At 43.9% G+C, this 27,773-nt stretch overlaps 1 protein-coding gene across 1 annotated transcript in view; it reads right to left on the minus strand.

Annotated features, from left to right (window-relative positions):
- Positions 1-27,773, minus strand: part of GPC1 (glypican 1) — a 217,840-nt gene that overhangs the window by 100,118 nt on the left and 89,949 nt on the right. Inside the window, exon 2 of the mRNA XM_068145413.1 lies at positions 9,712-9,870. Coding sequence (XP_068001514.1) covers positions 9,712-9,870 — 159 coding nt within the window. The remainder of the gene's footprint in view (positions 1-9,711; positions 9,871-27,773) is intronic.

Consider the following 27,773-nt stretch of genomic DNA (forward strand, 5'->3'; position numbering starts at 1 on the left):
CACACCTGTCTACATATATATAGTTTTTTCTTCTGTATTTGACCCTCCCACTTAACCAGCACCCTCAAACCACTGAGTTTCAGTGAATTCATGCTCTCGAGTTTATTGCTTTGAAAAATATCACAGCCCTCATTCTTCATGTAAGAATGAGAATCCAAGCATTTTTCATGGCTCTCTTTATGGCAATTTCTGCCTTTTTGTTTAATTTTGTTTCAGAATATCATTCGGCAGCTCTTGCTGGTTAAGCCATGGAAGGTGATAGTGGTTCTTAAGTAGCAGGTACAGAGATCAATATGGAAATGTATGTATCCCTCTTGGAGATGTAGCTGTGACAAATGGAGACAGGAATTCCAGCACTACATGCAAAAATAAAGCTAGGTAATTGATAAAAAAGGTGCTTCAGAAGGAAGAAAAAAAGAGAATCCTTATTTCTTTTCTCTACTAATGAGCACGGTCTTACTGTTTGACTAGGGGCTTCTGCATGGGCTGCACTCATGATGGCCTTCAGGTGTGTGCTGATGCTACCCTCTTGGTCAGCAGAAATCATGGCTGAGCAATGTGGAATAGCTTTCTGCAAAGGACAGATCCTGCTGGGACAGCAGTAGACTAGGAGTATTAAGAGAAATCTTTAAAGGCCTTCCATGACACTATCACTTTTACATGTGCTCTCCTAAAGGATGGCAATCTACCTGAAGTAAAATTCGTAGTGCATCTGACCCCTGGCTCCACCAACACAAAGCACCTCATACTGGACTCAACATTTTGCAGAATCAGATCCTATGGAAGCTGGGCTTTCTGATTTCTATTTCTCTTTACAGTGAAACAAACCCAGGTCATTGGTGTCTCAGCCAAAATGGAGGCTTCATGACTTAACACACTACCCAGTTGCTTCTGAAGTAGCTATGAACTAGTGGGTAGAATGACAGTGTTCTTTCCCTCTAGCCTAGCTAGTGCCAGAAAATACAAGACAAACTCAAAATACCCTGACATAGCCTGGAAGGGAAGTGAGGCCCTGGAAAAAGCTCTGCATCTATTAAACCATGCTAACTATGCTTTTAAATGCACAGGTGTGCTGGTCTGAAGGGAGGAAATTAAATGAGAATAGGAAAAGGGAGGGAGAAGTGAAGCATCCTTGAATAGCCATAGCAAACACAAAGGTGACATGTTTGTCAGACTCAGCCTCTTTCTACCAAAGAGAGATCATCTTTGACTCTCTCTGCAGACTCGCAATTTTCATAGGTACAGAGCTCCAGTGGTACCTCTGGTACTCATGCTACACTCTCAAATTCATTTAAACTCCCCTCATCACACAAGTTATTGGATTCCAAAAACCTCTTGCCCCAATTATACAAGTTGTTTGCAGATTGGTTTCATGAGTCTGATCCATACTTCCACTTTGGAAGGGGCACTGCAGACAAAAGACCCCCCCCCACCTGTACCAGTGATCCTTCCTCTTAGGTTGGGGGTGCTGAGAATGAACGTATGGGAAATTCTTGACTGACAAACCCCAGTGACATTATGACATTATGTCTTCTCATCTCTTATGAGAAGAGGATCACTGCCTTTTATGAATTAGAGCAACTTCAGGTACTCTTACACCTTGCCAAAAGCCAAGGCACTTGAGTTTTCTTCCCACCTCTAGCACAAACCCATTGTATGACTTTCCATTCACCTCTTCCCTCTCACGGTCCACTCCAATATGCTTTTTGTTTGATTGTTTGCTTGCTTTATTTTTTGTTTTTGAACAAAGTCTGTGTACCACAGGCTGAGTCTCAGCTAGACAGGATGCCTTGTAGTGCATTACAGTAGCAAGAAGCTTCTTGGTTCTATGGATGTGCTACTTCAAGTAATAAACCACAATCAACAGCTTGCTGTGAGCATTTCTGATGAGAGAGAACAAAGTACTTACGCTGTCTCAAATGAGAACCTTGGAAGTACTCAAAATAACACAATCTCATATATCAGGACATGCCACATATATTAGTAGACTATTTTCAAGGTTATTGTGTATGCTGATCTGTAAGCAGGGACAGTATCTTGCTGCTGATGTTCCCAAATTACCACAGCACCTGGCTAGGAACAGAAATGTGATTTTTAGCAAATGCCAAGCTAGGGGGGGAATTACCAACTCAAGAGTTGATTCAGAACACCCACACTTACTAGCAGTAAGACTATCCCAGGATTCTCCTAGTATTGTGTTCTTATAAGAAACATTGAACATAACAGAGTTAAGGGTGAAAACTGCTTAATGTGGAAACCAGTAGCCCAGCTGGAAGATGGCTGAATATAAACTAGTTCAAGACACAGGCTCTTCTGCAGCCCCATGCAGAAAAACATCAGCTGTTCATCTCCCATTTCACTGCTCTGACCTCCATCTGGCCATCTGGATGTAAAATGTTTTAGTCACTGAAGACAACATCCAGCACTCATACTAGAAGTTTGGCTGCTTACTTTGTGAAATCAAAGAGATTTGTGCATTGATTCCCGAATGTTAGAATAAACTCTGTCAACACTTTCTTCTAAAACGACTATCTGGACATCACTAATTTCTTGCAAAATATGTCTGTGTCATCCAGTATCTCGGAAGAGCAGGTGCTTTCTTTTATGTCCCCTAGCAGATGCACATTTCACTGTTCTCTGAGCACTTGGAGGCAGCTTTTTTTGACAAAACATGGTGACAGCTGCTGAAACTGAGATTCATGATCTACGTCTTCTACTTAATCTGACTTCTGCAGGGATGAAGCAGCTCATCTCTTGGGGTGTGCAAGCTCTTGCAGGAGGCATCCCAGTGCAGTTTTCTCATTCCAACCAGTGTCACTGCCTTGTGTTGTTCTCTTTTCTATAGGAGAGATTATTGTGCTTATGCCATCCTTTACGCAAAGTGCTGCACGTACATTGCAAATATACCCTGCAGCACACAATGGAGACTTGCAGATTAAATATGAGGAGAAGTGGCTGTGAGGGGAAGAGAAAACTCCAGGTGCTAAAGCTGTTACAGGTGAGCCTAAGCATTTGCTCCCCTGAGGCCACTACCTGTCAGGATTAATCCTGCAGAGCTCAGGAATGCACCTCGGTAGACACCACGCCCCATTCCAGGAAACCATAAATACCAAATGAGATGCTCAGCACCACACATGAAAGCATCTTCTTTCTGCAGAGCATGATTGTGAGGGAGTAACAGCTGGACTAGCATCAGTCCTACCTTCTGCTAGGGTTTTCTTAAGATGGTTCCTTTAGGGAAATAAGGAAGGAGGTGAGTGAGAATGCTGGCTGCCCTCCTCCCAAGAGGGCCTGGAAGAGAATCCCCATGTTTATTTCTCTGTCCTGGATCCATCTGAGACCCTGTTTTTTTTCCCATTTCCAGGTTAAAGGATGTTCTATTTCTTTCTGTCTCATTCCAAAACTAAGGAAAGGGCTCCAGAGGAGCCAAAGGAATCATCTTTGACAGTCCCTTCTCTTAAGTGCTTTTGATAATACATCCCAGAGGCAAACCTGGGGACAGCTGGTCTTCTTTCAAACAATGCTGTGCAAGCACCATACAAGAGGGGGTACAAAACGATTAACAGTGCTTTGAGTAGCACAGTTTTGCCATACAGGGGACCCTGGCCTGCCAGAGAAATTTAATGCAGGTGATGAACAGTTATTTAGCAAAAGCAGTTGACTCCCAGGTTTCTTTTCTCCTGTGTCTTTGTCACCTCACTAGGGAAAAAAAAAATCACTAAGCTTCCTGCTTATCTTAAATGCCTTCCTCCCCTTAATTCCACCTACTTCCTCAGTTTCTCTGATGTTTTGTTTGGTGGCTGAAGTGTTTTAGGTCTGCTTATACTCTCTGTTTTGGAAAAGCTAGCTGTGCACAAGCACTGCTTGATATGAGGTTCTCAGTTATAAGACTAGCAGAATGCCAATGTGACACTGATGTTTGGAAAGGCAAACACCAGGTGAGCTGTGGAAGACACCTCGATGTCCCCCCGATGTATCTGGAGGGACAACTGAGCCTGCTGTCTCATGGGGTGCTGGGACCCCATCTGCCCAAGGATGCCCCAGAGGTCAGTGATCTGTCACAGAGCTGAGAGAATGGCCAAGGCCACCAACTGAGGCCACACACCACAATTTGAGGGGCAGAGCCCTAGTGTGGGGAGTTACCACCAAAAAAAAAAAAGGCAAGCAGCATTCCTGCCTAATTAGGGACTTCTGGATCAAAAGCAGTATGTTTAAAGACCAAACTCAAATGCTTGGCCTTAGGGAACAGCCACTGCCGATGCCAGGGGCAGTGGGAGGCAGCCAGCTCAGCAAGCACAGGCTGGGAGTGCCAGAGGGACACTGCTAACTCCAGAAATGCTCCTTTCCACAACCTTTGAAACAAAGGAATTTTAAACATAGCACCATTTCCATATTTTGAGCCATAACCAGCCCCAAGATTTCTTTCCTGTTTCTACATAAACCCAGTATCATTCACACAGCACCTTGCCAAACCCAGACCATGTGATGCCTTCAAGAAACACACTCAGTTGAGAATGGTGGCAGCAGGATGCTGGAGTGGGGCGTGGTCATGTTGGGACAGTGTGTCTGGGGCACACTGGTACTGCATTCTCCATGGCATAGATAATCATTGCTTCAGTCTTGTGTCAACCATTTTCCGTACAGAGAAGTTCCACATTTCTCCAAACACATCTTTTGATGTGTGGGTCACCAAACATAAGTACCTGAAAGTTTCAGACTGTCTGCACTTTGCAGTCCAGGTTTCAAGTCAGCCGGGTAGGGCAGAGCTCTGACTGCTGGACTGACTGCAGCCTCCTGAGCAGCTTCCCTGAACGTCCACAGTACATCTAAAGAAATGTATGTATATATGTCTCTCTCCCCAAACAGTCCTTTAGGGGCTGAAACACCAAATACTGTGGATTAATGAAGTCACTTCCTCTGACAAAGGCACATTTGGCCAAATTTTAAACAAGAGGCCTTTAGAAAGCTTTAAAACTTTAACCATCTTTAACAGATTCGAAGATGTTCCCTACCTTGCAGCATTTAAAACAAAGGTGGCTGCCTAAAACCAATTCTCAAATACTCAGGCTGGATGAGGCTCTGGCCAGCCTGATCTAGTGTGGGGTGTCCCTGCCCATGGCAGGGGGGTTGGAACTAGATGATCCTTGTGGTCCCTTCCAACCCTGAATGATACTATGAGACTATGATCTGCATGGTCTGTGTTTCAGAATATGCAGTTTCCAGCTACCAGCATTGGACATTATGAAAGCTTTCACATGACATGAGCTTTCCAGTGAGCAGCCACCTATAAAATACATAATTTTTCATCAGCATTTGATTGCCACAGCTTAAATAAAAAATCCCAGAATTTATGAGAGCTACAAATTGTTTTCAGACTGAGCATTACAGGATAACAGCCAAGATTTTTGATTTGGCTTGTTGATATTTCCTGAAAACATGAAATAATTCTGACAGGACAGCTAAATTTTGGCGCACACCTAAAGGTCAGCAGTCACACAGGGAGTGCTTGCTGAGTGTACCAAAATGATTGGGAAGGACAGATTGGCACAACATTGCAGTAGTATTAAAAAGTGATTTAAGTGGGGAAAAAAGAAAAGAGAGACAGACAAGGATTAGACTCTCAACAAGTAAGCTTTCATTGAGACTAGAAAAACAGCCTTGTTCCTTGCAGCTTGCAGGCCCTCACTGTCACTCAAAGCATCTCTTGCTCTTGCTCCCTTCTCTTTCTTACCACTCCACCAGGCATGCAGCCCTAGCCTGTGCTGCCACCCCAGGCTGCTCTGGCTCTCAAAGTCCCTGCTCTGACCAGGCATCACAAATCACTCCCATGACCTTTCCTGCATGGTCGAGGGATTTTTCCAGGCTCACCTCTGTAACAGATTATACAGACACACGTTTTATTGGGAAGCACAGCAGTTTGGAAGTGCCATGACTTTTACAACACTGACATACAATTGAGTGATATGCACTTCACGTCTCCCAGGGAACCTTCCCCAGAACAGAAGAATGTTTCTAACTTGCTCTCAGCACAATGTAAGCACCAAAGCACTTTACTGGCTAACTCCTGCTCTGCAGCCGGCAGAGGGGGCAACAGGCAGCTCACAGCAGGTTCCTGAAATCATCTGCTCGAGGAAAGTTCTTTGCCAAAGTGTTTAATTTTATAAGAGATACTGAGAACTTCCCATCCACTGAGATGGTACCTGTTTGAAGAGAAGCACATTCTGCAACTGAAATCTGAGGCCTGTATAATGTTGTTTAAACAATATTTAGGAGCAGTCTCAACAGAGGCTGTTCCATCTCCCTTTAAGAGTCCCAATCTTGTTTTCATTTTTATTACTGACATTTTTCTTTAAAAGTGGGGAGCATGTGGAATTTGTCAGGTAAATAAACTCTATCTAAACCCAACCTAGCAGCCTTCAGCAGGTCCCTGCCCCAGTTTGTGCACCCAGGTAAAAAAACCCTGCATCCTTGCCTGATCAAGAACCCTGGGACATCACAATTAACAAAGAATTTGTCTGTATAATCTTGCTAATGAAACACTGCTACTCTGACCTCAATGTCCTCCACTGACATATCCAAAACACATGCTCCCATCACTCATCATGGTCTGTGTTGTGTTTTTTTTCACCCCCTTTTTTCCTTTTTTTCCTTTTTAATTAAAACCAGGCAGTTGTAGCAAAAAATACCATCTTTTCAGCTAAAAGGCTAACAGCAAGCCAGGGACCACATGTGTAGCTCAAATCTGATGCCCCCAAATCCTGCTAACTACAGCAAACTAAAGGAAAACAACAAATGCACTAGTAAGCAGCTAAGCAGTCCTGTGGGCGGTTCAGCTTTAAATATAGCCCTGGTAGATCCTGGAGGAAGGGCAGCCCAGAAGACGTGTCCTCTGCTATGCAGAGAGAGCACACAGACCATAGGATCTTATTCCACACGCATCACTTTGGAATATACAGCTATACCTATCATATGTCATCTGTGCTTTGGATGTATATTGTCTTTAAAAGCACATTGTATGAGAGACAGGACACTCCGCTCTTGGCCACAAAATGTTGGCCCCAAAAGCAGCCAATCAAGGCTGAAACGGCAGATTTCTTGCAAGAGGGCACAGCTATAGCTGAGAGCAGAGGCACTCTGACAATTCAGAGTTTTGCAGATCACTGCCTGCAAGGATGAATTATTCTCCAAAGCAAAACATTGAACGCTAACATGAAGAATATTACTTCAGAGGCAGACTGCTGTAGCCTTGCTATTTTCTAGCTTGAGCTTCAGGGCAATTCACAAGTAGAGACTATTGCCATGATCAGCGGTGAGATTACAGAAGCGGGATTTGCTGTTATGAATCTGAAAGAGACAGCTCCAGGTCTAAAATTAATGTGCCACACCTGCTAGCAGAGAATATATGAATAATCTGATCTCCAGGCTGCAAATACTACAAGCAAGGGTTGGACATACCCATCCAGTGAAGCCTTCCTCACTAAGTCCTCCTAAAGCCAAATGAAATTGCTAACATGAAGACAAGCTGTGCATCGATACCTCTGTAACCCCCAAGCCTGCACTTCCAGCTGCTGCTAAGGAAATCCAGAACAAACAGGCAGCTGGTACCAGAAAGACTAGCACTCAATCAATCTGATATTAAAAACTCTTTTACTGACACCTCTAAACATCACTACCTACAAATTCTTGTTAACAGTGAGATTAATAACATTAACTAGAAAATAGGTTGATTTCTGTGGCATTGTTTCAGGACCTGAGATGATTTCACTGCCCCATCAACAGGACTTCCTCAATTTAAAATCATAGCAGTAGCTAAAGAAAAAAAACAACTGCTGATAGGTGAAGTCATGCTTGAAACTCAGACACAATATGATGATTTTCTTCCTTTTTAAAATCACGTCTTGCATAAATTATAAACTCTGTATTGATTGCAAGGGTAGTTAAGCAAACTAAAAAGGTATAATGGGAGCAGGAGACATCTTATTGGCCTTGTGGGCTCAAGTGAGGTTATTCCCACTGCAAAACACCAATGACTTGTGCATTATGGTCTGTCAAAGTAATACTTGGCTTACTGAACACTAATGTTGACTAATGCTTAAAATAAACTCAGGTATGCACAGAAATAAAGCTCTGGTTTTGTAAAATGCTGGGGAACAAAGACACACACAAAGCCAAACCATTACTGCTCTAACTGGCATCTCAAAACAAGCATCCTCCTTTCACCTGGTTGGATTTGGTTACTATTATTGTTATTGCTGTTATTACTATTAATGCACCAAAACACCACACTCGTACTGAACTAGTTCTTCACTTGTCAATATAATCCTCCAAGCTTCTACCAATTTTTGCACTCTCTTACATGACAGATGCAGAACTATATTCTTTTGAGTATCTGTGGCAAAAATAAAGAGCAGATATATCAGTCAATGCCGCAACAGGCAGTGCAGGGAGAGGGTGCCAAGGTTGGCAGACATTCTGCATTAGCCCCTGTGAGGGGCTAGATTTTAGAGATCAGCAAGTGTGCTCAGCAGCAGCTATGTCAGGTTCCATTCAGACCTGAGCCTGAGCAACCAACACTGGAAGGCTCTTTTGAAAATCCCTGTTATTACTTTTTAAGGAAGGTGAAAATCAATTAATGCTAAGCTTTTAAAGGAATGCGTTCGCTGTGGCCAACCTTGGCCCCACACTTTGCAGAGACACACTGCCTTTTCTTGCTATTTAGTGTAAGGCACTTAATCTTGGTTACCAGCCCCCTGAAGGTCAGGCTTATTTCTTTAGACCTATTATTTACTGCTTGAAATTTCCAGTTCCACCTTTCTGGCTCTTACAGCTTCTTTCCCCAACTCCTTTTCACAATAACTCCATATGATGACTGTTGATAAAGTTAGGAGGACTGTGATTCTAAATGTCTGACCTTCTTCAAAATCTGATAATGGATACAGCTCCTGAATCATAGGTCATTTCAATTTTGCCAATAAACCATTTATTTCCAGTGGCCTTCAGACCTTGAGGCTTACTGTGCACTGCCAAATGGATTCTTCAGGGAACAATAAAAGTCAAGAGAGTCATCCTTAGCCTTGGCTTAACATGTTAGTAGGAATACTGTACTTTGGAGAGCATGTTTGTTTACCCCATCTTATGCTCCACAGTCTCCATGACTTTCACTGCTGGACAATATTTTCTGATGTTTGCATGAAGCTGAAAGTTGTAAGTGTCTAAAATGAACCACTAACCTATCTTTCATTTGCAATCTTTATGGAAAGGAAAAGAAAAACCCAAGCCTCCTTCAACCCTCCCCACCTACTAAGGGCTATCCAGTTACCTTTACCATACCGAGTTTCAATTTACAGCTCAAGGCACAGTGCCAAGTTATACATCACTACTGCAAATATTATGCTGCTGTGGTAAGACCTGATTACACCATGCTTGTGAAAGCTCTGTCAGTGCCAAGGTACACAATTTGTTGGTATGAGTGCCTGCCAGCTTCCTTCAATGGCTTCACTGAAATGGAGTTCTCAAAGTGACTTGGTCTTGCAAAACCACTGCCCGAGACACAATTATACAATTCCTACTGAAGGTCAAAGTTTCATGCAAACCATTGAACAAGATGCAGAGGAATGTGTGTCAAACATGAACCCCTATCTTGAACAGTGCTTGGAAAGTCAAGCAGTGACTGGATCCTGAGCAGTGGGGAACCAAGCAGGTTTTACTTACTGTCAAAGCTTCTGTGCTGCGCCGTTAGGATTGTCTGCACGGAGCGACCGGCCTCTTTCATCATGGCTTCAAATTCACTGCGGCTCTTGTTTGCGAAGTTCTCCTCCATCTCGCTGGTGCAGCAGGTGTAGCCTTGTGGGCAGATTCGCAGGTGCTCCCCTAAAATGAGAGAAAATGTGTAGTTGAACAACCAGCTCTGGAAAAGGAAGGATTGAACCCCAGACAAGCTCAGCATAAAAATACTCCAACTCCTCAGTAACCCAGATCTGTGTTAGGCTTTATGTGTCTGCCCCCTAACTTTGAGTTAGACTGCATTAGTATAGTGCTTGGTGTGAATGCACTGCTGACTGTGAAGGAAATAAAACTGAAGGAGCTAAAATTCATACACTGGGCAAGGAGAAGGGAAATACAAGTATTTCCTGCTCAAAGTCTGACTTAGAATCCAGCTCTGCCTAGAATTCCAGAAGACATGGAAGTCCCTGATTAAATGACAGGTTTTAAACAACTGTTTGAAACGACTTTGTCAGGAAAAAAACTAAAACAACTGCAACATGTTCTTCCCACTCCCAAACCAAACACCCCCTCCCCCCCAACTCTTTCCTGAGAAGGCATTTCCTTAACCAGAGAGGTGAGACAAGTGAGAGGTTTCCACAAGACAGAGACGTGCTCAATGCCTCTGGACTTTCGTTGACTAATTAACCTCCAAACGCGTTGAATTTTCCTCATTTACTACTTTTTCAGTGAAAAAATTCTCTTCCAGGAAGGGACAACACTGCCCAAAAAGGGGCTGCAATGACATTCACTGATTGAATATACCCTTTGCTACAGGGAAGGATGGGAAAGGTAAGATTTTGCAGTCATATTGAAAAATTCTTTAGCATGGGAGCTCTTCCTGCCCTCTGCAATCTCTTTATTGTGCAAACATTTGCATGGGTAGAGTCAGCAACATTTTAAAATTAATTGCTTAAGTTCTTATGAATCCTTCCAAAGAAAGATACATCCACCTGCAAACACACCCTATGTTTCTCCTTACCCAGCAAGAAGAATTCATCTGAATGAAATCAAATATCAGGGTTGTTGTTTTTTCAAAAGAATAACCCCCCAACTTGCTCCAAGCATGCACCAAGATAAACCACTTACAAAGGAGCTACTGTACTTAACATAATTGGATTAAGATTGCCAATGATTTTGCTGACACTTCTATATGGCTGCTGTCTTAACATCATAGCTGAGCTGAAACACATTGTTTTAAATTGTGTTTTATCTTGTGTTTCTCAACAGCTTCAGATCCCGAACCTACACAGTCCTCCAGAGTTTCCTATTGAAGTCCTCCAATATTTCCAGTGTAAAGCCTTTAGTAAATGGGTGCTTCAGGTAAAGGTTCTTTGAAACTGGACATATGTCCTACCCTTGTGAATGCCATGTCATTAGTAGTTTAAAAGAAATTTTGACATGTGTGCCCTGTAGTTGATGTATTTTAACCAGAAGCCGTTCAGAATGAGTTTGCATTTTGATGGCCCTTAGGTCCCTGCTCATATACAGCTCTGGAGCAACCTCTGCAGGGGCTGGGGTAAGTCTGCCCTTGGAAAACTGGGTACTGTGTGCTTCAGCACTGACAGAGCAGCCTTCCTGCCTATCTGATGGGAATCATTGCTCTCCAGATTTCACAGGTGAATAACTTATCACCAGGCTTGTGTTGTGCTCCTAGATGAGAGGAGGTTGTGAGTTCAAGCCTGCAGTGGGCAGTAGTGTCCTCCCTACTCTAGTCATGAGGGCTGTGGTGACAGGTTGGACTCAATGATCTTTGAGGTCTCTTCCAACCTTAGTGATACTGAATACTGAATGTGAGGGATGGTGGTGTGTCCCTTGGTGTCCCATCTCTCAACAAATCTCCCTCCCAGTCCCCATGGGTACCGAGGTACCACTTAACCCCACTGTCAAAGCAACAGGAAAAGCAGCAACTTGCTTCAATATGAAAAACATAGTCAAATATAAACATCATGTGGCTCAATTCTTGCAATACCAACTGCAGTTTCAGTTACAAAGCTTGCCTGAGCCTATCTGTCCTTCATAAACTGGACTGTTACAACTCATTCTCTGAGCTCATTTCTGTAAAGCTGCATTTGTACAGGAAAGTCATCATGAGGACTGCTGACATGTGACAAGCAGGCAGAAAAAGGGAACTATAATTTTTTGACAAGACACAGCTTTGTTTCCTGTCATGGCAAATTAAAAACATTCTTCTTGTCCAGCCTCTTCCATCTGACTTCTGCTGCCACAGAATTTCTGATGAGGATCAAAGTTTTGTTGACAATTGTTTTACCGCAGTACATGTCCTTCCATGCTGCCTATGGTGCCCTCTGCATTGCAAAGTGAGGCCTTTTCAGTGTCCAGCCAGTCTGAAAGCCCTATAAACAAGACAATAGACCCCAAAGGATCCCAGTGTTTCCCAAAGATTGTCACTGCTACCAGCAACTCAGTTCTATGAGCCCTTGCACTCGATAGCACACAAAAGCATGAGCACTGATGCTGCTTCTCCATTCACTGTCATCCACCAGGGTGTGCAGGTTCAGCCTAAGCCACAAACAACCCATTAGATTCATGCAGCCATAGAATGCTTTCAGTTGGAAGGAACCTCTAAAGGTCATGTAGTCCAACTCCCCTGCAGTGAGCTGGGACAACTGCAACTAGAGCAGGTTTCTCAGAGCACCATCCAACCTGACTTGGAATGTTTTTTCTGGGCAGCCTGGGCCAGTACATCACAGTTCTCATGGTAAAAAAAAAATAAATAAAAATGTCCTTGTATCCAGTCTGTTGCTTCTTTTAGTTTAAAACCATCATCCCTGGTCCTGTGCAATGGGCCCTGCTACAAAGACTTCTTACAGGCCCCCATTCAGTACCGAAATGCCACCATAAGGTCTCCCTGGAGCTTTCTTACCTCCAGGCTTAACAACCCACACTCTCAGTCTGTCCTCACAGCAGAGGGGCTTCAGCCTTTGCATCATGTTTGTGACCTCCTCTGGACCTTCTCCAATAGGTCCATGCCTATCCTGTGCTGAAGGCTCCAGACCTGGACATAGCACTGCTAGTAGGGTCTCATCAGAGTGGAGTAAAGGGATTTACAAATCCTCTGTCCTGGTAAGTGAAGAGAAAGTAGTGAGAGTGGACCACCTGGGGAACTGCCATCTCCTGGCCTGCTGCCAAGGAACAGGGTCTGGCTATGGGATGGCCTCCTACCACCTCAGCAAAGGACCTGCCTGTAATTAGGGAGAGCAAACTTGGCTACCCCAGGAAGGAAACATCTACATGTTCAAAGCTGCCTGTCAGGTGGGTTCCTCACATAGGCTTTGGAAACAAAGGAAAGGGAGAAAGTGTGGAGATTGCCTTTGGGGAAGAGAAGGACCTGTCCCAAGAGGAAAAATGAACTGGCAGGAGGAGCCCTGTGATGTGCTGAGGAACATGAGGAGCGGCAGAAGTGTGAAGCCTGCTAATTAAAATGTGACATGACCAGACAAAAACCTCCACGCTCCCCCCTCAGGCAAAGCAGCGAGCGTGTTTCAGCAAGATGGCATCAGTCCAACACCTTGCTGTGCTAGCAGAGCTTCAAATAATCGCCAGCCAGCTGGCATTGTGCAACAGAGGGTCAAAGAGACAGGGGAAAAGACAGAAAGCAAGGGAAAAGTCACAGTTGTAGCTAAAATTGCTTAATTTTACCACAACTTTGTAAACTGAATATAGTTTTTCTTAATGCTTGAACTCAGATCAGTTTCCATCCCTTTTGAAGCAACACTTTGCTTTCTGCAGGCATTTGTATAGCACTCAGCACCACGGCACTTTGTCTCAGTGGGAAGCAAAGTTTTTACCATTTGTCTTTGTAATTCAAACTCACTGTGCACAGAATAGTCTTACAGTGCTACAAAAATGCTTTGCTTTCTTTGCTTTTTCAGCAGACCCATCCTGAAAACATTGTTATTATTGAATGTCCTGGTTGTTTTTTTTTAATTGACTCCAAAATAAATGCACTCTAGACCATATTTTTACTCTCCTTATATTTCAAAGTTCACTTGTTTGCTAACTTGCTGTTAAGTCATTGCTGAAGCTGCACTATAAATATCTCTGGGTCCCCTTGGCAGGAGATTATCTGCAGATGTCTATGGAGAGCTAGAGGTGTTTTATGAGGAGCAAATCTGCAAGACACAGTGTGTGTTCTCCCCTCCACTGCTGCGTCAGAGAAATTTCCCCTTGTATACAGCTGACACATTGCTAACCACTTGCTTGAGGATGCCTGCTCCCAGCTCCTGGAAGAGCTTTACAGAAGACAAGTGAGCGCAGCAGAAGCCAAACTGGCAGCAAGCAGAGGGCTTGCTCCTTGAAGATAATGGATATACTCCCAGTGATTCAGGCCAGCTCTGAGTCAGCCCCAAAGAGAATGACACTGTTCCACATGGGTCATAAGTGGAACTCAGCCACATCACCCCAGCCCTTGACTTGCAGCCCCTGAGCAGAAAAGATCTGGCAGTGGAGCACAGAGGCACCCATGGTGCATTCGATGGCTCAGTTAATACCAGTACTGCTCTATGCATTCTGAGTTTAAATCACATTTGTCAGTAAGAGAAGATGCAATTTGGGATGCTCAGCTTCCCTCTGGAAAGCTACCAGCTTGCCCAAGCCTTGGGCAGCTAAAAAGCATGGTTCAATCTAGGCTTCCCTGGGCAAGCTGGCTCTCCTGCAAAGGTTGCCCAAGTCAGGGTAGCATGTAAGCCACCAACTTCACAGCCTCTTGGAAACAGAGACAGGGCAGAGCATGCATGAAAAGAGCATCAAACAAACATTTATGACTAACAGCCCTGAACTGGAAAGGAGTAGGCAGAAAGCTGATGACAAGAAAATATTGCACTACCTGGCTAGGGGCTCGGGCTGTCCTTCAAATACCCTCTCAGCTGGCTGGATTAGCAGATCATTTGGGTTATCAGATTCATTACTGCATTTGAGAGTGCTGAATATTAAATTGCTTGACCACTTTTCCCTTGGGACTGGAGCCAGGCTGCTTTATGGCAGGGTCCCCGCAGGCAAAAAAGCCTTGCTCACAGCCACCACTGACATGACCTGAGATGCGGTTCCCTCCCCTGTGTGCTCCCAGTCTCACTGCCCTGGCCCACATTGGTTCCCTTCAGGGATGGGCCCACCAGCCACAGGCTGTGCCTAGCACTGCTGTGGTCATGACACATGGTGTAAGACAGTGGGGTGGCAGAATCTCAGCTAACTGAATTCAGACAAGCTCTGTAGCTCTTCACTGCTCCTGTGTTTCACCCCACCATAGCTCTGTAGCTGAAAATAAGAAGGATAAGCAGTCCCAGGGGTGTAAAATGCAGTACTAAGAGAAGGGTCCTTGCCTCCTTTAACCATGTAAATAGTGCTGGTTCTATCCCTCTAACAGGGTGTTGGATGTTATAACATTTAATAACATTTGCAGAAGGTTTAGGGTTATTTGGATGCGTCAGAATATCAAAATGCAAATTGTTACAAAATCATTCCTCCCAGAGGTTAATTTACTGAAGACTGAAAACTCCATCCTGATTCTTATATTTTTAGCCCTCCTCCCATTAACTCTCCAAACTGCCCTAAAAATTAAACTCATGCTCCTAGATCAAAATCAACCCCTGGGCAGCCTCAGTCCAGCCTTCCATGCCAGGACACCTACAGTCCAAGATTGCTCCTCAGGAGTTTCTGGGTGAACATGCCTGGAGGTTTTTAAGGCCAGGCTGGATGTGGCTTTGGGCAATCTAATCTAGTGTGAGGTGTCCCTGCCCCGGCAGGGGCGGTAGAACTAGATGATCCTTGAGGTCCCTTCGAACCCTAATGATTCTACGTCTCAGGCAATCAGGTTTGCTGAATCACACTGCTGAGATCTCCCTGCCAGGCATGGCCAGTGAGCATGAGAGCATCTGGCAGCCAAGGAGCTCCAGCCCTCTCCTACCATCCCTAGTAGGCACTACTCTCTGTTGGCCTCTCTTTACAGCTAAATCCAGGCTAACAAGCATCATGGTCTGGAGCTGAGGACAAAACTGTGTAATTCAGACAATGGCACTTTCCCCCCCCCCCCCCTTTTCTTAACCATGTCAGAGTACTTGCATCTGATGCAAAACAAGCCTGGAGGTGGTACAGATGTTAAAAATACCTTGCAAAGAGGTAGTGCAATGAAAGAAAACCCTCTTCCTTATGCTCCTCCGCTTTTCTTGCTTCAGGTATGCCTGTCCCCATCTTTCTTGGCATATATAACTTTAAAGAGAACATGATTTAGTGCATGCTGATAAGTAACTGACAGCACACCTTCTAGCACCAGCACCACAATGCTACCTTGAAAGATTCTTGTCAAAGATAACTCCTAGAGAAAACAAGGGTACCCAAAAACACACCCCATTCAGACTAAGAGACAGTCCTGTCTGACTGCCCTAGAAAGAGCGCTTCACGCTTTTGTTCTAGATGCACCGAGAAACATTCGCCGGCAAGCCGCTTCCAAACACCCGCACCCCATAATATTCGCATTAGATGTTCAAGCATACAGATGGCCTCTCGTGGTCACTGCTAACATCAGACTGAACCGGGTACCAGACTGCTCTATTAAGCAGAATACAAACCAGGCACTTTCCCATATTGCCAAGGCAGGTGTTAGCCAAGTGCCGCACAGCCTGCTGCTTTGATTTGCAGTCAGCTGTCGGCAAAGTACGCTATCTTCTATTTGCTGATTAGGTATTAAGAGCATTGTCTCCGTCAGCTTCACTTCGCACATAATGTCAGGGGAGTTATAGCAGTCCTGAATATTAAGCATTATATGGCAAACCTTCTCATTTTGCTCAAAATGCACAGAGCCCTGTCATCTTAGTGATACCACAGGTTGAGGATACACACGGTGGGTAAGGCCATGGGCTGGCCAAGAAACCAGGGGCAGAATAGGGTCATGAGGGAGGGCTATGTTCATATGAAGCCATGACATTCCAGAACTTTTGGATCAAGAAGCACACTTGGTATAAGAAGCAGAGGTGGCAGGGTATAGCCAGGAACCAGCTCCACTATGGACTCAGGGGACATCTTGGATGAGCCAGACTGGGAGCTATAACACAGCTAGGGGGACAGTGCCGGAAAGAAGCTCTCTGCTTCACCAGCACCTTACAGAAACCTCACATGGACCTCAGTGTGTGCTACATAGCAAGATGCAGGGTGACCTAGGCCACCACAGTGCAGTTGCCACAGCTCACACACAGAAGGCTGCATGGAAGAGGCAGGTGTCATCTCACCTGCTGCATCCACTCCACTCTCCCCATAAAAATTGCTGCTGCCTCCCAGCCTCAATAAGGTGAGAGAGGTTTGGCTCTAGTACAAACAGCTCCTGTTTCTCTTTGCTACTGCTGCTGGAGTCTCTGGGTATCTTGAGAGACTGAAAACAAAGGCATGAAGTCTTTTCAAGCTGCACACCACAGGTCTGAATTTGTCCCACGCCAGCAGCAAATAGAGCCTTACCATCTGATGGCTGATCAAATAGCTTGTGCTATCTGGGATGAACAAATGTTTTCATTCCAGATAAAAAAAACAAGCACTACGTTCCACATCAGTGATAAAAACAGCAAACTGGAAAAAAAAATGGCTCTTCTGTTAAAGCAATGCCCGTGTTTAAGATGAGACAATAGCAAAACATTAAATGCTTGTTCCCACAGCTCATCACTCAGACCAGGATTATACCAACAGAAGTGAACAACCAGGAGCGTACAATCACCAGATTTGCACTTTCCACTCCTTACCTTTCTACTCCTACAAGGATTTAATAAACTATCAAAACACTGTTAACCAAATAAGACAACTTAATCTGGCTACTGCGTGGAGTTGGCTCCCTACCAGGTTAGTGCTGTTCTGTAATTGCATTACAGTGAAACCCTGACACAGTGAATAGATGCAGGTACTTCTGAGAAATATTACAACTGGCATCCTCAGAGCAGAAAAGCACTGATGGGTGGGAAGGATTCGGGACTGCCCTGTTTTCTACCCACGGGGTCTGTTTAAGTCAGAAGCCTGGCTCTGAGGGAGGGTGCAGGGAAGGCCAAGTGGGAATTTTCTCTGTATTTGCTCTGTTCACCTGACAAAATAGCCCAGGCTCCGAGGCTGTCAGCTCACTGTCATGCTTGCACACTAGAATAGTGATATCAATTTGTTTAATCCTAGACCCCAAAGTCAGGGGAATTTGTAAGGCAGGCAAACATGGGGAAAAAGTTAATTAACAGATGAGAAGAGCCACCTCCATGTCCTGGAAAAATGTTAGAGTACAGAGTAGATAAGAGTGCCTTCAGAAATGACAGTCTGAAAACCCTAATGTCATCCATGTATGCTACGGTGGCAAAGTGCCCAAAGGAAGGGAACAGAGAAAATGTCACAAATGCTGACAACAGACTTGATTCTTGTTGAAAAGATCTGCATGAAAGCACTTCACCCACACATTGCTCCTTTGGTCCTTGGAAGTGTCTTTCTGAATGAATCAGAACACCCCTTCCCATCTCTCTGCTCCCCCAGTTTCCCGCTCAGGACCTAGATCCTTGCTTGGCTACATGGGCCTTACTCTGTCTCTGAGTGGTGCACACAAAGCTGGAATCAGCACAGGGTGCAATAATCCAAGCCTGTGTTTAAGGACAAACTAGGACACGCATTATAATTCACAGTAGAAAATACCTCTTTCAGCAGTTTGAGGGAGGAATGAAAGAATAAGGGCCAAATCCACACATGCCACAAGCAATGAAGCACCTCTATCTAGCTGACTGACTGAACATGCCAAAACCCAATGTTCCACAGATCGCCTTCTGGGCACTGGACCTACTGCTGTGGAGCTCCTGAGCAGATCTCTGCTCCAGGAAAGGAAATGATCCATTATGAAAATCTTCAAAGGGGAGCCAGGACATGGTCTACAATTAGGGCTCTCCAAACGAATCAATCTTAAAAGAAGCCTTCAATTCAGCCTACACCAGTTGCAAGGACCATGGGGAAACATACAGGGAGTTCACTGTTGCAGCCCTTTCCTCCTCTCTTCTCTGAAAAACAGAAAACCCTTAAAAGGAATCTTGGACAAGGGAAGAATTATCTTGTCTCTTCACATAACCCTTGTGTGGGAATGTATTGAAGTTGTGTGTCATAATCCATCACTATCAACCCCTTCTGGACTTGTCCTGAGCACATCAGCTTCTCACCAGACGTTTTGATAGGGTTTTTGTGTTTATTTTTTCCCCCTTCTTCTTGGAACAATGAGTCTTTTTATGCTTAGTTTTCTGCAATCTAAAAGATGCAACTGGAAACCTATCACTCTTATCAGATGCAGTTTCATTGGAGACTTCATAGCAACATAAATATGTTATTACATAACAGGTGAAGCCATGAATTAAGCATTTTCCCCCCAATTTCTTATCAGAAACTGTCATCAGTTCCCTGTGCCCTGGCAGCTTGCTGTCAGAAAGATCAGACTGGAAAAGGAATCTTCATAGTAAACTGAAGCTTAAAGATACAGTTCCCACTATCAGGTTTAAGAGGTGGAGGCTTTTGCTTTATTCTCCATTAGAAAACAAAAGCAGCAACAAAAATGTACTTCATATAATCCACGACAGGAACTTGAAGTAGTGTTTGGTGACAAACAAAAGGCTTTCACAGTCCCTTTGCTGAAGCCCTGCAATAGAAATGGTGATACTACACTTTGGGCTATTTTGGGATAAAGAGACTAAGGAGCTTCAGCCAGCTTTTAAGGCTGCTGCTGAAGAAGGGTGAGTGCTCATGGGTAGTCCCAGTCATTTTAGTGCAAAGATCAAACCTGGATTAACTTCTCATAAAGAAGTTGGCATTTTGATGGTGGTGTGAAAACCATGGGTTCCAGACACATGCTAAATATAGGGCTACTTCAAGGCACCCTCTGTTTCTTACCTCTCTGCCACCCTTGCAGTATGCTATAATAAGTGCAATGCACCACATCAGAGGACGAAGTTGGACATGATTCTTGAGTGGGCTTCTGTGGTTGCTCACCTTCATGAATCACACTCCTGGTCACCAGCTCAGCCAAGTGAGGACTGTGTGCTGCCTCCTCTGCTGAGTACAGCTACAGACACTGTTGATGGTGCTGTGGACTGTGGGAGTAGCTCATTCTTTTCCTGCAGGAGGATGTGTAAGTGCAAGAAGGATCTTGCCTTCTAGAACCAAAAATCTCCCAAGGGCAAATAAACCAAAAAACCTCAACCACTCTGTCTGCTGGTAAAAAATGAAAATCTCTTCTCAGTCTGCAAAAAACTTTGCCTTTAAATACTTATTAAACCAACTGTGTTCCTGGATCTGAATCTAATTCTGAGAGTTTGCAAAACCAAAATGCCTATGCCTAAAAATTTTAAGAAATTAAGTTTAATGGCAATAATCAATCTTGAATTCCACAAATGCATGTACACTTTTCAAAATGAGAAGTAAAAACACACATGTAACCAATTGTCTGAGCCTCACAAATTCTATATCACTCTTTTTTAGATCTCTGTAAAAAAATTAAGAGACTTAACCTATGCAGAGTTGTTGGCTTGTGCCATAAATTAGGAGTGTTTATACCTCCTCTAGAACTCTTCGCTGTATGTGTTGGCAGGGATGTGGGAAGGTGCAGCATTGGAGGGGCAAGTTCTGGTTGCTGTGGGTTTTTTCACTTTGCAACTTGAAGCTCTTGTCAGCCCCAGAAATGCTTGGTTCGTCTTCAGCTATTGCTTTGCTTTATTTATCTCATGAACATTTCGGCTCGCAGCAAAGGTGCTGAACGACTGTGGAGCCCTTTCCTACAATTTGAGCTACCAAGAAAGGAAATGACAAGTACAGGGTCATCTTGTGGGAACACGAAATTGCAGACTTCCAGTTGGACAAAACTGATGCAGCTGATGCAGAACTTGGATGAGTACCAGCATCGAGGCTGGAGTCTGCAGAGGCCTCTGGCCACTGTGTGTGAGAGATCTGCAGCAGAAGGAATTCAATATGCTGCCTTTCACTTCTGGTTCAGAAGCACATAGGTACCTATGCCATTGCTCTTTTTTTATTTTTAATGCCTCCATCTGATCTTTCAAAAGCAGATTATAGATTCAATAGATAGCTCTAAGGAGCTCCTCTTCTGCCTTTAACATTAATCCAGGAGTATGAGGATACGAGGGCACCAGTCCAGTCCTGCCATGGACAGATTTCCATTTCCACAAGAGTCGAACCATCACCTTTCAGTCCCATACAGAGGGGTGACCCAGAGGACAAGGCCTAAAGTAGGATGAACATTTAAAACTCCAGTGCCCTGCTAGATCTCAGCATGGCTAATAGTACATATGCCCAAAATTTTACCAGAGAAATTTATTTCAGGCAACTTCTGTTTGAAAACTTAATGGAAGTGTAACTGTTCTCCCCTGAGTGTCAGGAACAGATGACTAAGAAATGTTGCCAGTATCTGTCTTTCAGTGAGATTAGTGTTGGGTTTGTGTGGTATCCTATTTATAACTTTGACAAACGACTCACCCAATCATTTCATACTTAATCATAGCTGTCTGCCCAGCTCCCTTCAGAGAGAAGCTTTTCAAAAACTATGTGCCAACATAACACGAACAAAAGGAAGCAAGCCACAGTCAAGAAAAAAAAACAAATAGAATTTGCTCCCAAACCCAGCAACTAGCAAAAGATCATGGGCTACACAGAAACCAGGTCCTGCTAAATCATAAGGCATAATTAGAGCATCATTATTTGTGGGACTGCATAGCTATAGTTAGTCAGTGTTTCCACTGTAAACCCCTATTTTCACAGAGGTCTGTAACTCATCTGCAAGGAATTAGACTGTGATGAAATTTGGCAGTAGAAATTTTAGAACAAGGATTATATTTTTTTAAACCATTTAAAGATTTTCTTTCCCCTCTCACTTTCAAGTCCCCCCCCCTTACTTCTGAGGCTGCAGCAGTACTCATAAAAGAAACAAAACCCACCTCTGCGTGCTCTTTGATGTTTGGTTTCTGTGTGTGTCTCTGTGTGGTTAATAGCACCAAAAATATCGATTTAGCAGGGATTTGCAAATATAGAAGTCTTAAAAAATTGAAACAATTACAACTAAACTTTCCTTTGAATGTGCTCAGAAGTATTACTACCTCTGGTGCTAATTGCCATGCATTAAGAGGCCTTTACCTTCAGTGTAAACTCTGCATATCCAGCTAGTGCCAGAGAAGAGTTTACATTTCATGGCACAGAGATTTTAGATTCTTTATGTCTGTCTTTGAACTAACATTTCCCATTGATCAGAACGGATGGCTTCCTGGCCTTGCCCCTGAGCCCTATGTTTACCTGGCTGCTTCCTCCCCACCTACCTGACTCCTCCCATAGAGCTCACAATACAGCATGTACACAGGTGTAGTTGGAACCCCTAACAGAAAGCATGAAGAAGGCAAAGGGCCAGGAGAAATGATCTTGATGGAACATTTTATCCCAGACAATACTAAATAAAGTCTTTCACAACATTTCCAACTATTCAAGAGAAACAGACTGCTGTTTACATTAAGAACACCACCAGCAGAATGCATTTGCTCTTTTCCAACTAGCTCTGGCTGAAGCATCCTAGAGATTCAGCATCTCTGGATATGAATAAGATTTACTTTCACACATATGGACCACATGCTAACAAGGTACAGCAGTCTCTGGGCACTATGCCTGGTTGTCGCTGCATTCTACAAGCAACACATATCAGAAGGTAACTGCTTCAAGTGCAGCTCCAACTCAGAGTGCTGGGACAGTTACCCAGCTTGAAAAACAAACAAAAAAAACCAAACAAAAAACCCTTGTGAGCTTGAAGAGTTTCATGCCTCAATCTGGAACTGGAGGATCACTGTCAATGGTCTAAATGTTCATACCAATATCTTTGGTGCACAGGTTTTTAAAGAACAGATTCGTTTGTCCAGGCAGTTTGCTTTTCTAATGAAACAGCTGCCACCATGTACCACAATGGTTCAAACCCTATATTCCTGGGCTGTGATGTTGGCATATGGAAAATTAGGTTGCTTTTCAGCTTCTAATGCCTTGCAATGGTCATGCTTTGCTTGAAACTCCCCACTTCCCCTCAGAAAGCCTGGCAGATGTGGCAAAGATGAGAGTGCCTCCAAGGTACCAGGCAACAATCCTGAGAGCAGCTGCCACCAAGTTCCCAGCAATCCCAATGCACTATTCAGAACAGCAACACTGTCTCTTCTGATTGGGAGGAAAGCCGAAACACCACCCTCCTGACCACGATGATTTGTGAAAATCAAAGGAAAAAGTCTCCTTTCAGCCTGAGAGTCCTTATCTCTGCTACAAATTGCAGCAACCACAGTATTTATGTTGCAGTGAGGATATGAACTCCTGTCATGTCTTAAAAATAGTACAAAGGAGAATTCCTAGATACACTGCTGGAATCTGCTTTTCAAGGCAGTAGAAATTAAGAGGCAAATGAACTCTGTAAGATTACTCATGTACCTTCAATCATTTACAGGAATGTTAGCAAGATCTTGGCTTCAGAGGGCTGGATCATGCTTTCCCACTGCAACCATCATTAACCTGACATAACATGTTCATAGAGTGAGAGATGATAACGATGCTGTAACTGGTCTCCATAGAATATGGTTATGACTAGGGAATATCTTAGAGAAACTGTCATTCATTAAGCACTCAGCTAAATGCATAAAGATGGGTGAAGGAAAAGCTCTGCAATTTAATGAATCTATAACCTGGAAAAGGTTCGTTCTTGACATTTTGGTTATTTGGTCTTTTTCACTTGAACCTTGCTAAGAACTGGCAGATTCAGTTTAAATGCAAGCTGCACAATTTTTTTTTTCTTCACCTCCTTTCCCCTGAATGTAAGTGATCAGTCTCCTGCAGTCACCATAGAAGACATTATGGGCCAAGTCAGTAAAAGATGCAACTTTTATAGCTTGAATTTAGTTCTCCCAATACTGTATATACAAGTAGGCATGTTATTCCCAACTGGGAATCTCTCTAATGCTTCAAAGTGCATCTCACACATCAGATCCCAGGTACTTAATTAGGTCTAAATTCAGGATCTCAGTCAAACTGGCAAGCTCTCCTTTTGATCCCTCTGTTCTCTGTGCTCACAGAGATGCTTTTGCTCTTGAACAATTTGTGCATTGTGGCACAATAGTACTGTCACCAAAATTTTCTTTCTTGTCTTAGTAAGAGAGAAAGGGCAATCCCAAGGATTCAGAAAGGAGTTTTATCAAGTCCAAAAGTCCACTTCCAGCTAAGCCAGTGGGAAATGTTCTTGGCACTCTCAAAGAAACTATGCATCACCTCCACACATTCACCTTGCTGGTCATTGTTAGTATAAGTCATGAATGTAATCCAAAACCACTTTGTCTTTTTGCAAGAGCTTAGGAAAAATTTAATACTGGTATGATCAGTAAGCAAATGACACTATGACTACCACCACAATCAATATGTTTTTCAGCAATGCCTTGTGGCATTCTTTCCCCTGGTCCTGTCTGCCTCTTGCCTTGTTTTTGAGCTACTGACACAAACCAAATTATCCACAGAAAAGCAAAGGCTTCCAGAGCAGAAGACTGTGTTCTGCAGAGCTTGTATACAGGTTGCTTGTGTCCCACCAGCTAACTACATGGCTTTACTGACCAATTTGATAGGGAACTGGGAAGGATTTGATCCTCTGGGCACCCATGGAATTAAACACTGTGCATTTCTCTTCTTTTGGGTATTTATAAGCAAGTCATGTTCCAGCCTTCAGGCTTCCCCCGGGTACCACTGAGGGACTGCTCCTCTCCTACCATATGTGCTCACACAGCTTGAATGCCAGTCACGGTGAGCCTCAGTGAACCTGTACTGGAGAAAATCCAAGTGGAAATCTCATGAGAACAGGTCTTGTCACTGGGGATGCTTAGAAACAGGCTGGGCAAACAGATCTAAATACACTCTACTGAGCAACTCGTATTTGCTGTATCCACTGAGACTACGTGGCCCCAGAGGACTACTTCCTCCTCCATAGCCCAAGACATTATGACCTGTCCGTCTCCCTGATTGGGGTGTCTGACAATGATATAGATTGTGCATGAGGTTCTTGCACCTCATCTGGGAATCAGGACAACACATCTATTAGGATGTGAGAGTGACAGCCAACTGTACTTATCCAGTATTAGAAATAAGAGGGTGCAACAAGACCTGCACCTTTAATTGCATCCTCATTCCCCATGACAGCTGAAATCCCCTTAATTAATACACTTCACACACTGTCTATTTTTGATCTAGTTGAAATTCCAACCATCAGCAGAATATGTTTGTCCCACTCCTGCTGAGAGCCCCTCTGGGATTTGTGATGCCCATCACTCGCCTCGCTCAAGCAGGAAGACAGCAGCAGATACCTCTTGCCTGCTATGAAATATTCCCCTCCCCACCTGTCTGAGTTTGATTGGCTCCTTCAGCTTCCTCAGCACTCCAGATTGCCCTCCCTCCCTTGACATACAGAACTTAATCCTTTAATAAATCAAACTCCCTGTCTTCCACCTGTCTTTCAGCTCCTGTCTCTGAAATTCAATTGTGAGCCTTCTCCATTACATTTATGAAAGGTATGTGACTGGTCTCCAGGAATCAACAGATTCTGTATGTCCTCACACATGGCTCATCAGCTGTGGACCATACTGCATTACTGCAGGAAGGAGAAGACCATGTGGCAGACTAGCAGCTCTACTGCCATCACTTCTTGTTCCTTCCCAAGCTCTTCTCACTGGTGTAGATTACTCACTTGTTCCTTCTGTGACCCCTTTCGCTCTGATCCTGTGGTTCCGCAGATTGATGCCAAATGAGCAGCACTCAAGTGGCAGCAAAGCAGCTATGCTCCAAACTCCACTGTGGGCCAAAAAATCTTTGATTTCCTCAAAGTCTCTGCTTCCCTTGCCGCACGCTGCGAACACCAGAAAGATTTGACCTACAGTGCTTTCAGTTCTTGTAACCCACCTGTGTTTTAACCAGCAAGTTAGCTAAATTGAGAACTTCTGTATCCATCAACTCTCTTCTCAGCAGCAAAGAGAGGTTTGTGAAAACACAGGAAAAGCCTTTTGCTCGATTACTTTAATCATAACCACCACACAGCTATTAGCCTGATGTCAGGAGCTTAAACAAAGTGTCACTGTTCAGAAGTGAAGCACACTGCAAATAAGATGCTTTATAGACACACTACTGGCCTGAACCAGCAGTTCTTCCAGGGTGGGCTCTGTATACTCTGTGCCAAATGGCCAACTAGTTCCTACTGCCTATGACCTTTTTGATTCTGACATCTGTCAAAGATGAGCTTCCTTCACAAGTCCTTAAAGTATTATGATTTCATGCTTTTGCCTGGCTGGATTTTAAGGTTTGTTTTTTTCCAACCTGAAACAGGATATTTCAATAAAGAGATCCAAGGGTCACAAGAACAAGTTACTGTATACTTCCTGAGACTGTTCGAAGATACCAAGATTTCATGTGAAAAAGCAGCAGAACAGTTTCAGAATAGGAAAATGATCTCAAAGCCTTATCACACTCTAACATGGGCAATGTTCAATGTGTCCATTATTCACATTATCTACTTTAATTCCTAGCAAATTCCACTTTCATAGCTGATTAGTTTTCAGAAAAGCCAAATGGAGCAGTCTGCAATGCAGCAAAAGTACTGCACATTTCAAGACTGTTGTAATTTTGGGATATCCTACTCCTTCCCTCTTCCCTGGATGCTTTGCCAGAAAATCCCCACAAAAATCAAACTCATACCACTGTTCCAATTCTGATGGATCCCTGACGTCTTTGGAAAACTTTCTTCTATGCTCATGTATCAATCTGATCATATAGAGAGTGGGAAAGCAATTGAGATATGTTTTCTGCAAAATCCCAATCTATCAGGAAGCACCAGGTCAGGACACTTGTGAGCACAGTGAAAAGACCAAGTCCAAAGAGCACTTGCCTATTTGATCTCTGTGACCCACCACAGAGCACAGCCCTGGCTCCCCTTTATATAGGCTTTTTCAGCTCCCTGTAAGCAATCTCTCATCCTGCTCATGGCAGTGGGTCATGTCTCCTTTTCTATCAGAAATCCTCTCTCTGTTCATCTGTGTTGGGCTGAGATCAGCTGTCAAAGGGGATGCTTTGCTTTATAAAGGAATGAATGTATAGTGATCCTATGGTATGGGTTATGCAGGACACTCCAGAAGATCAGTCCCTTGTAGCTTTGCCACTTCCCAGTTAAATCCCTGACACCTGCTGCTGCTGAGAAATGTCTGTTATAGTGACCTATGCTTCTCTCTCATCTCTTTCTCCCTTCAAACTTCTTTGCCATCTTCTGTCCTTTTCGCTTCTCTCAAAGGTAAGCAGCTTGACAATGGCACACTAGGAATTGGAGCTACCTGAATGCAGTGCTGAGGTTGCTTGCTTAGCAGGAAGAAATAAACTCCATCAGCTGCAGGGCCACAGATCCATTTTCTCTGCAAGGCAGAATGGGCATCCCTGTGGTGCTTCTTTTCAAAAGAAAAACTTCTCACAGGAAAGCTGTCAGTATCTCAGAAACATTTAATAGAATGGCCTTAGTAAAAGCTTGTATTGTACTAAGTATTATAATCTAGTGGTCTATAACAACAAATTGTGCTTATCTTCACAAAACAACCATTTCTCTCAGATTCACAGAATGGTAGGGGCTGGAAGGGATCTCCAGAAGTCATCTAGTCCAGCCTTTCTCACTTTGAGCTGCTGACCTAAGGCTCAGCAGTGGTACATACCCTCAACTCCAGGCAAGCCTGGGAAAGCCTCCAAAACCGTACCTGCTGGCACCTGAACTGCAGACAACCATCTTCTCAGGTGAGATGAGTTATGCCAGTAAAGGACTTTGTCACTGTGTCCATCTTGGACATGGTCAACAAAATGTCTGGCAAAGGTGGCCAAGGACCAGGAGAAGAAAAACCTACCACGTCCCCTGAAACAGCTCCTTCACAGGAATATATCACTTGGACTGGGTGTCAGGAAGCCCACTCATCCTC

The sequence above is a fragment of the Melanerpes formicivorus genome, unplaced genomic scaffold (assembly GCF_026170545.1).
Source record: "Melanerpes formicivorus ecotype bairdi unplaced genomic scaffold, bMelFor1.0.p_v2 SCAF_12, whole genome shotgun sequence".
NCBI lineage: Eukaryota > Metazoa > Chordata > Aves > Piciformes > Picidae > Melanerpes > Melanerpes formicivorus.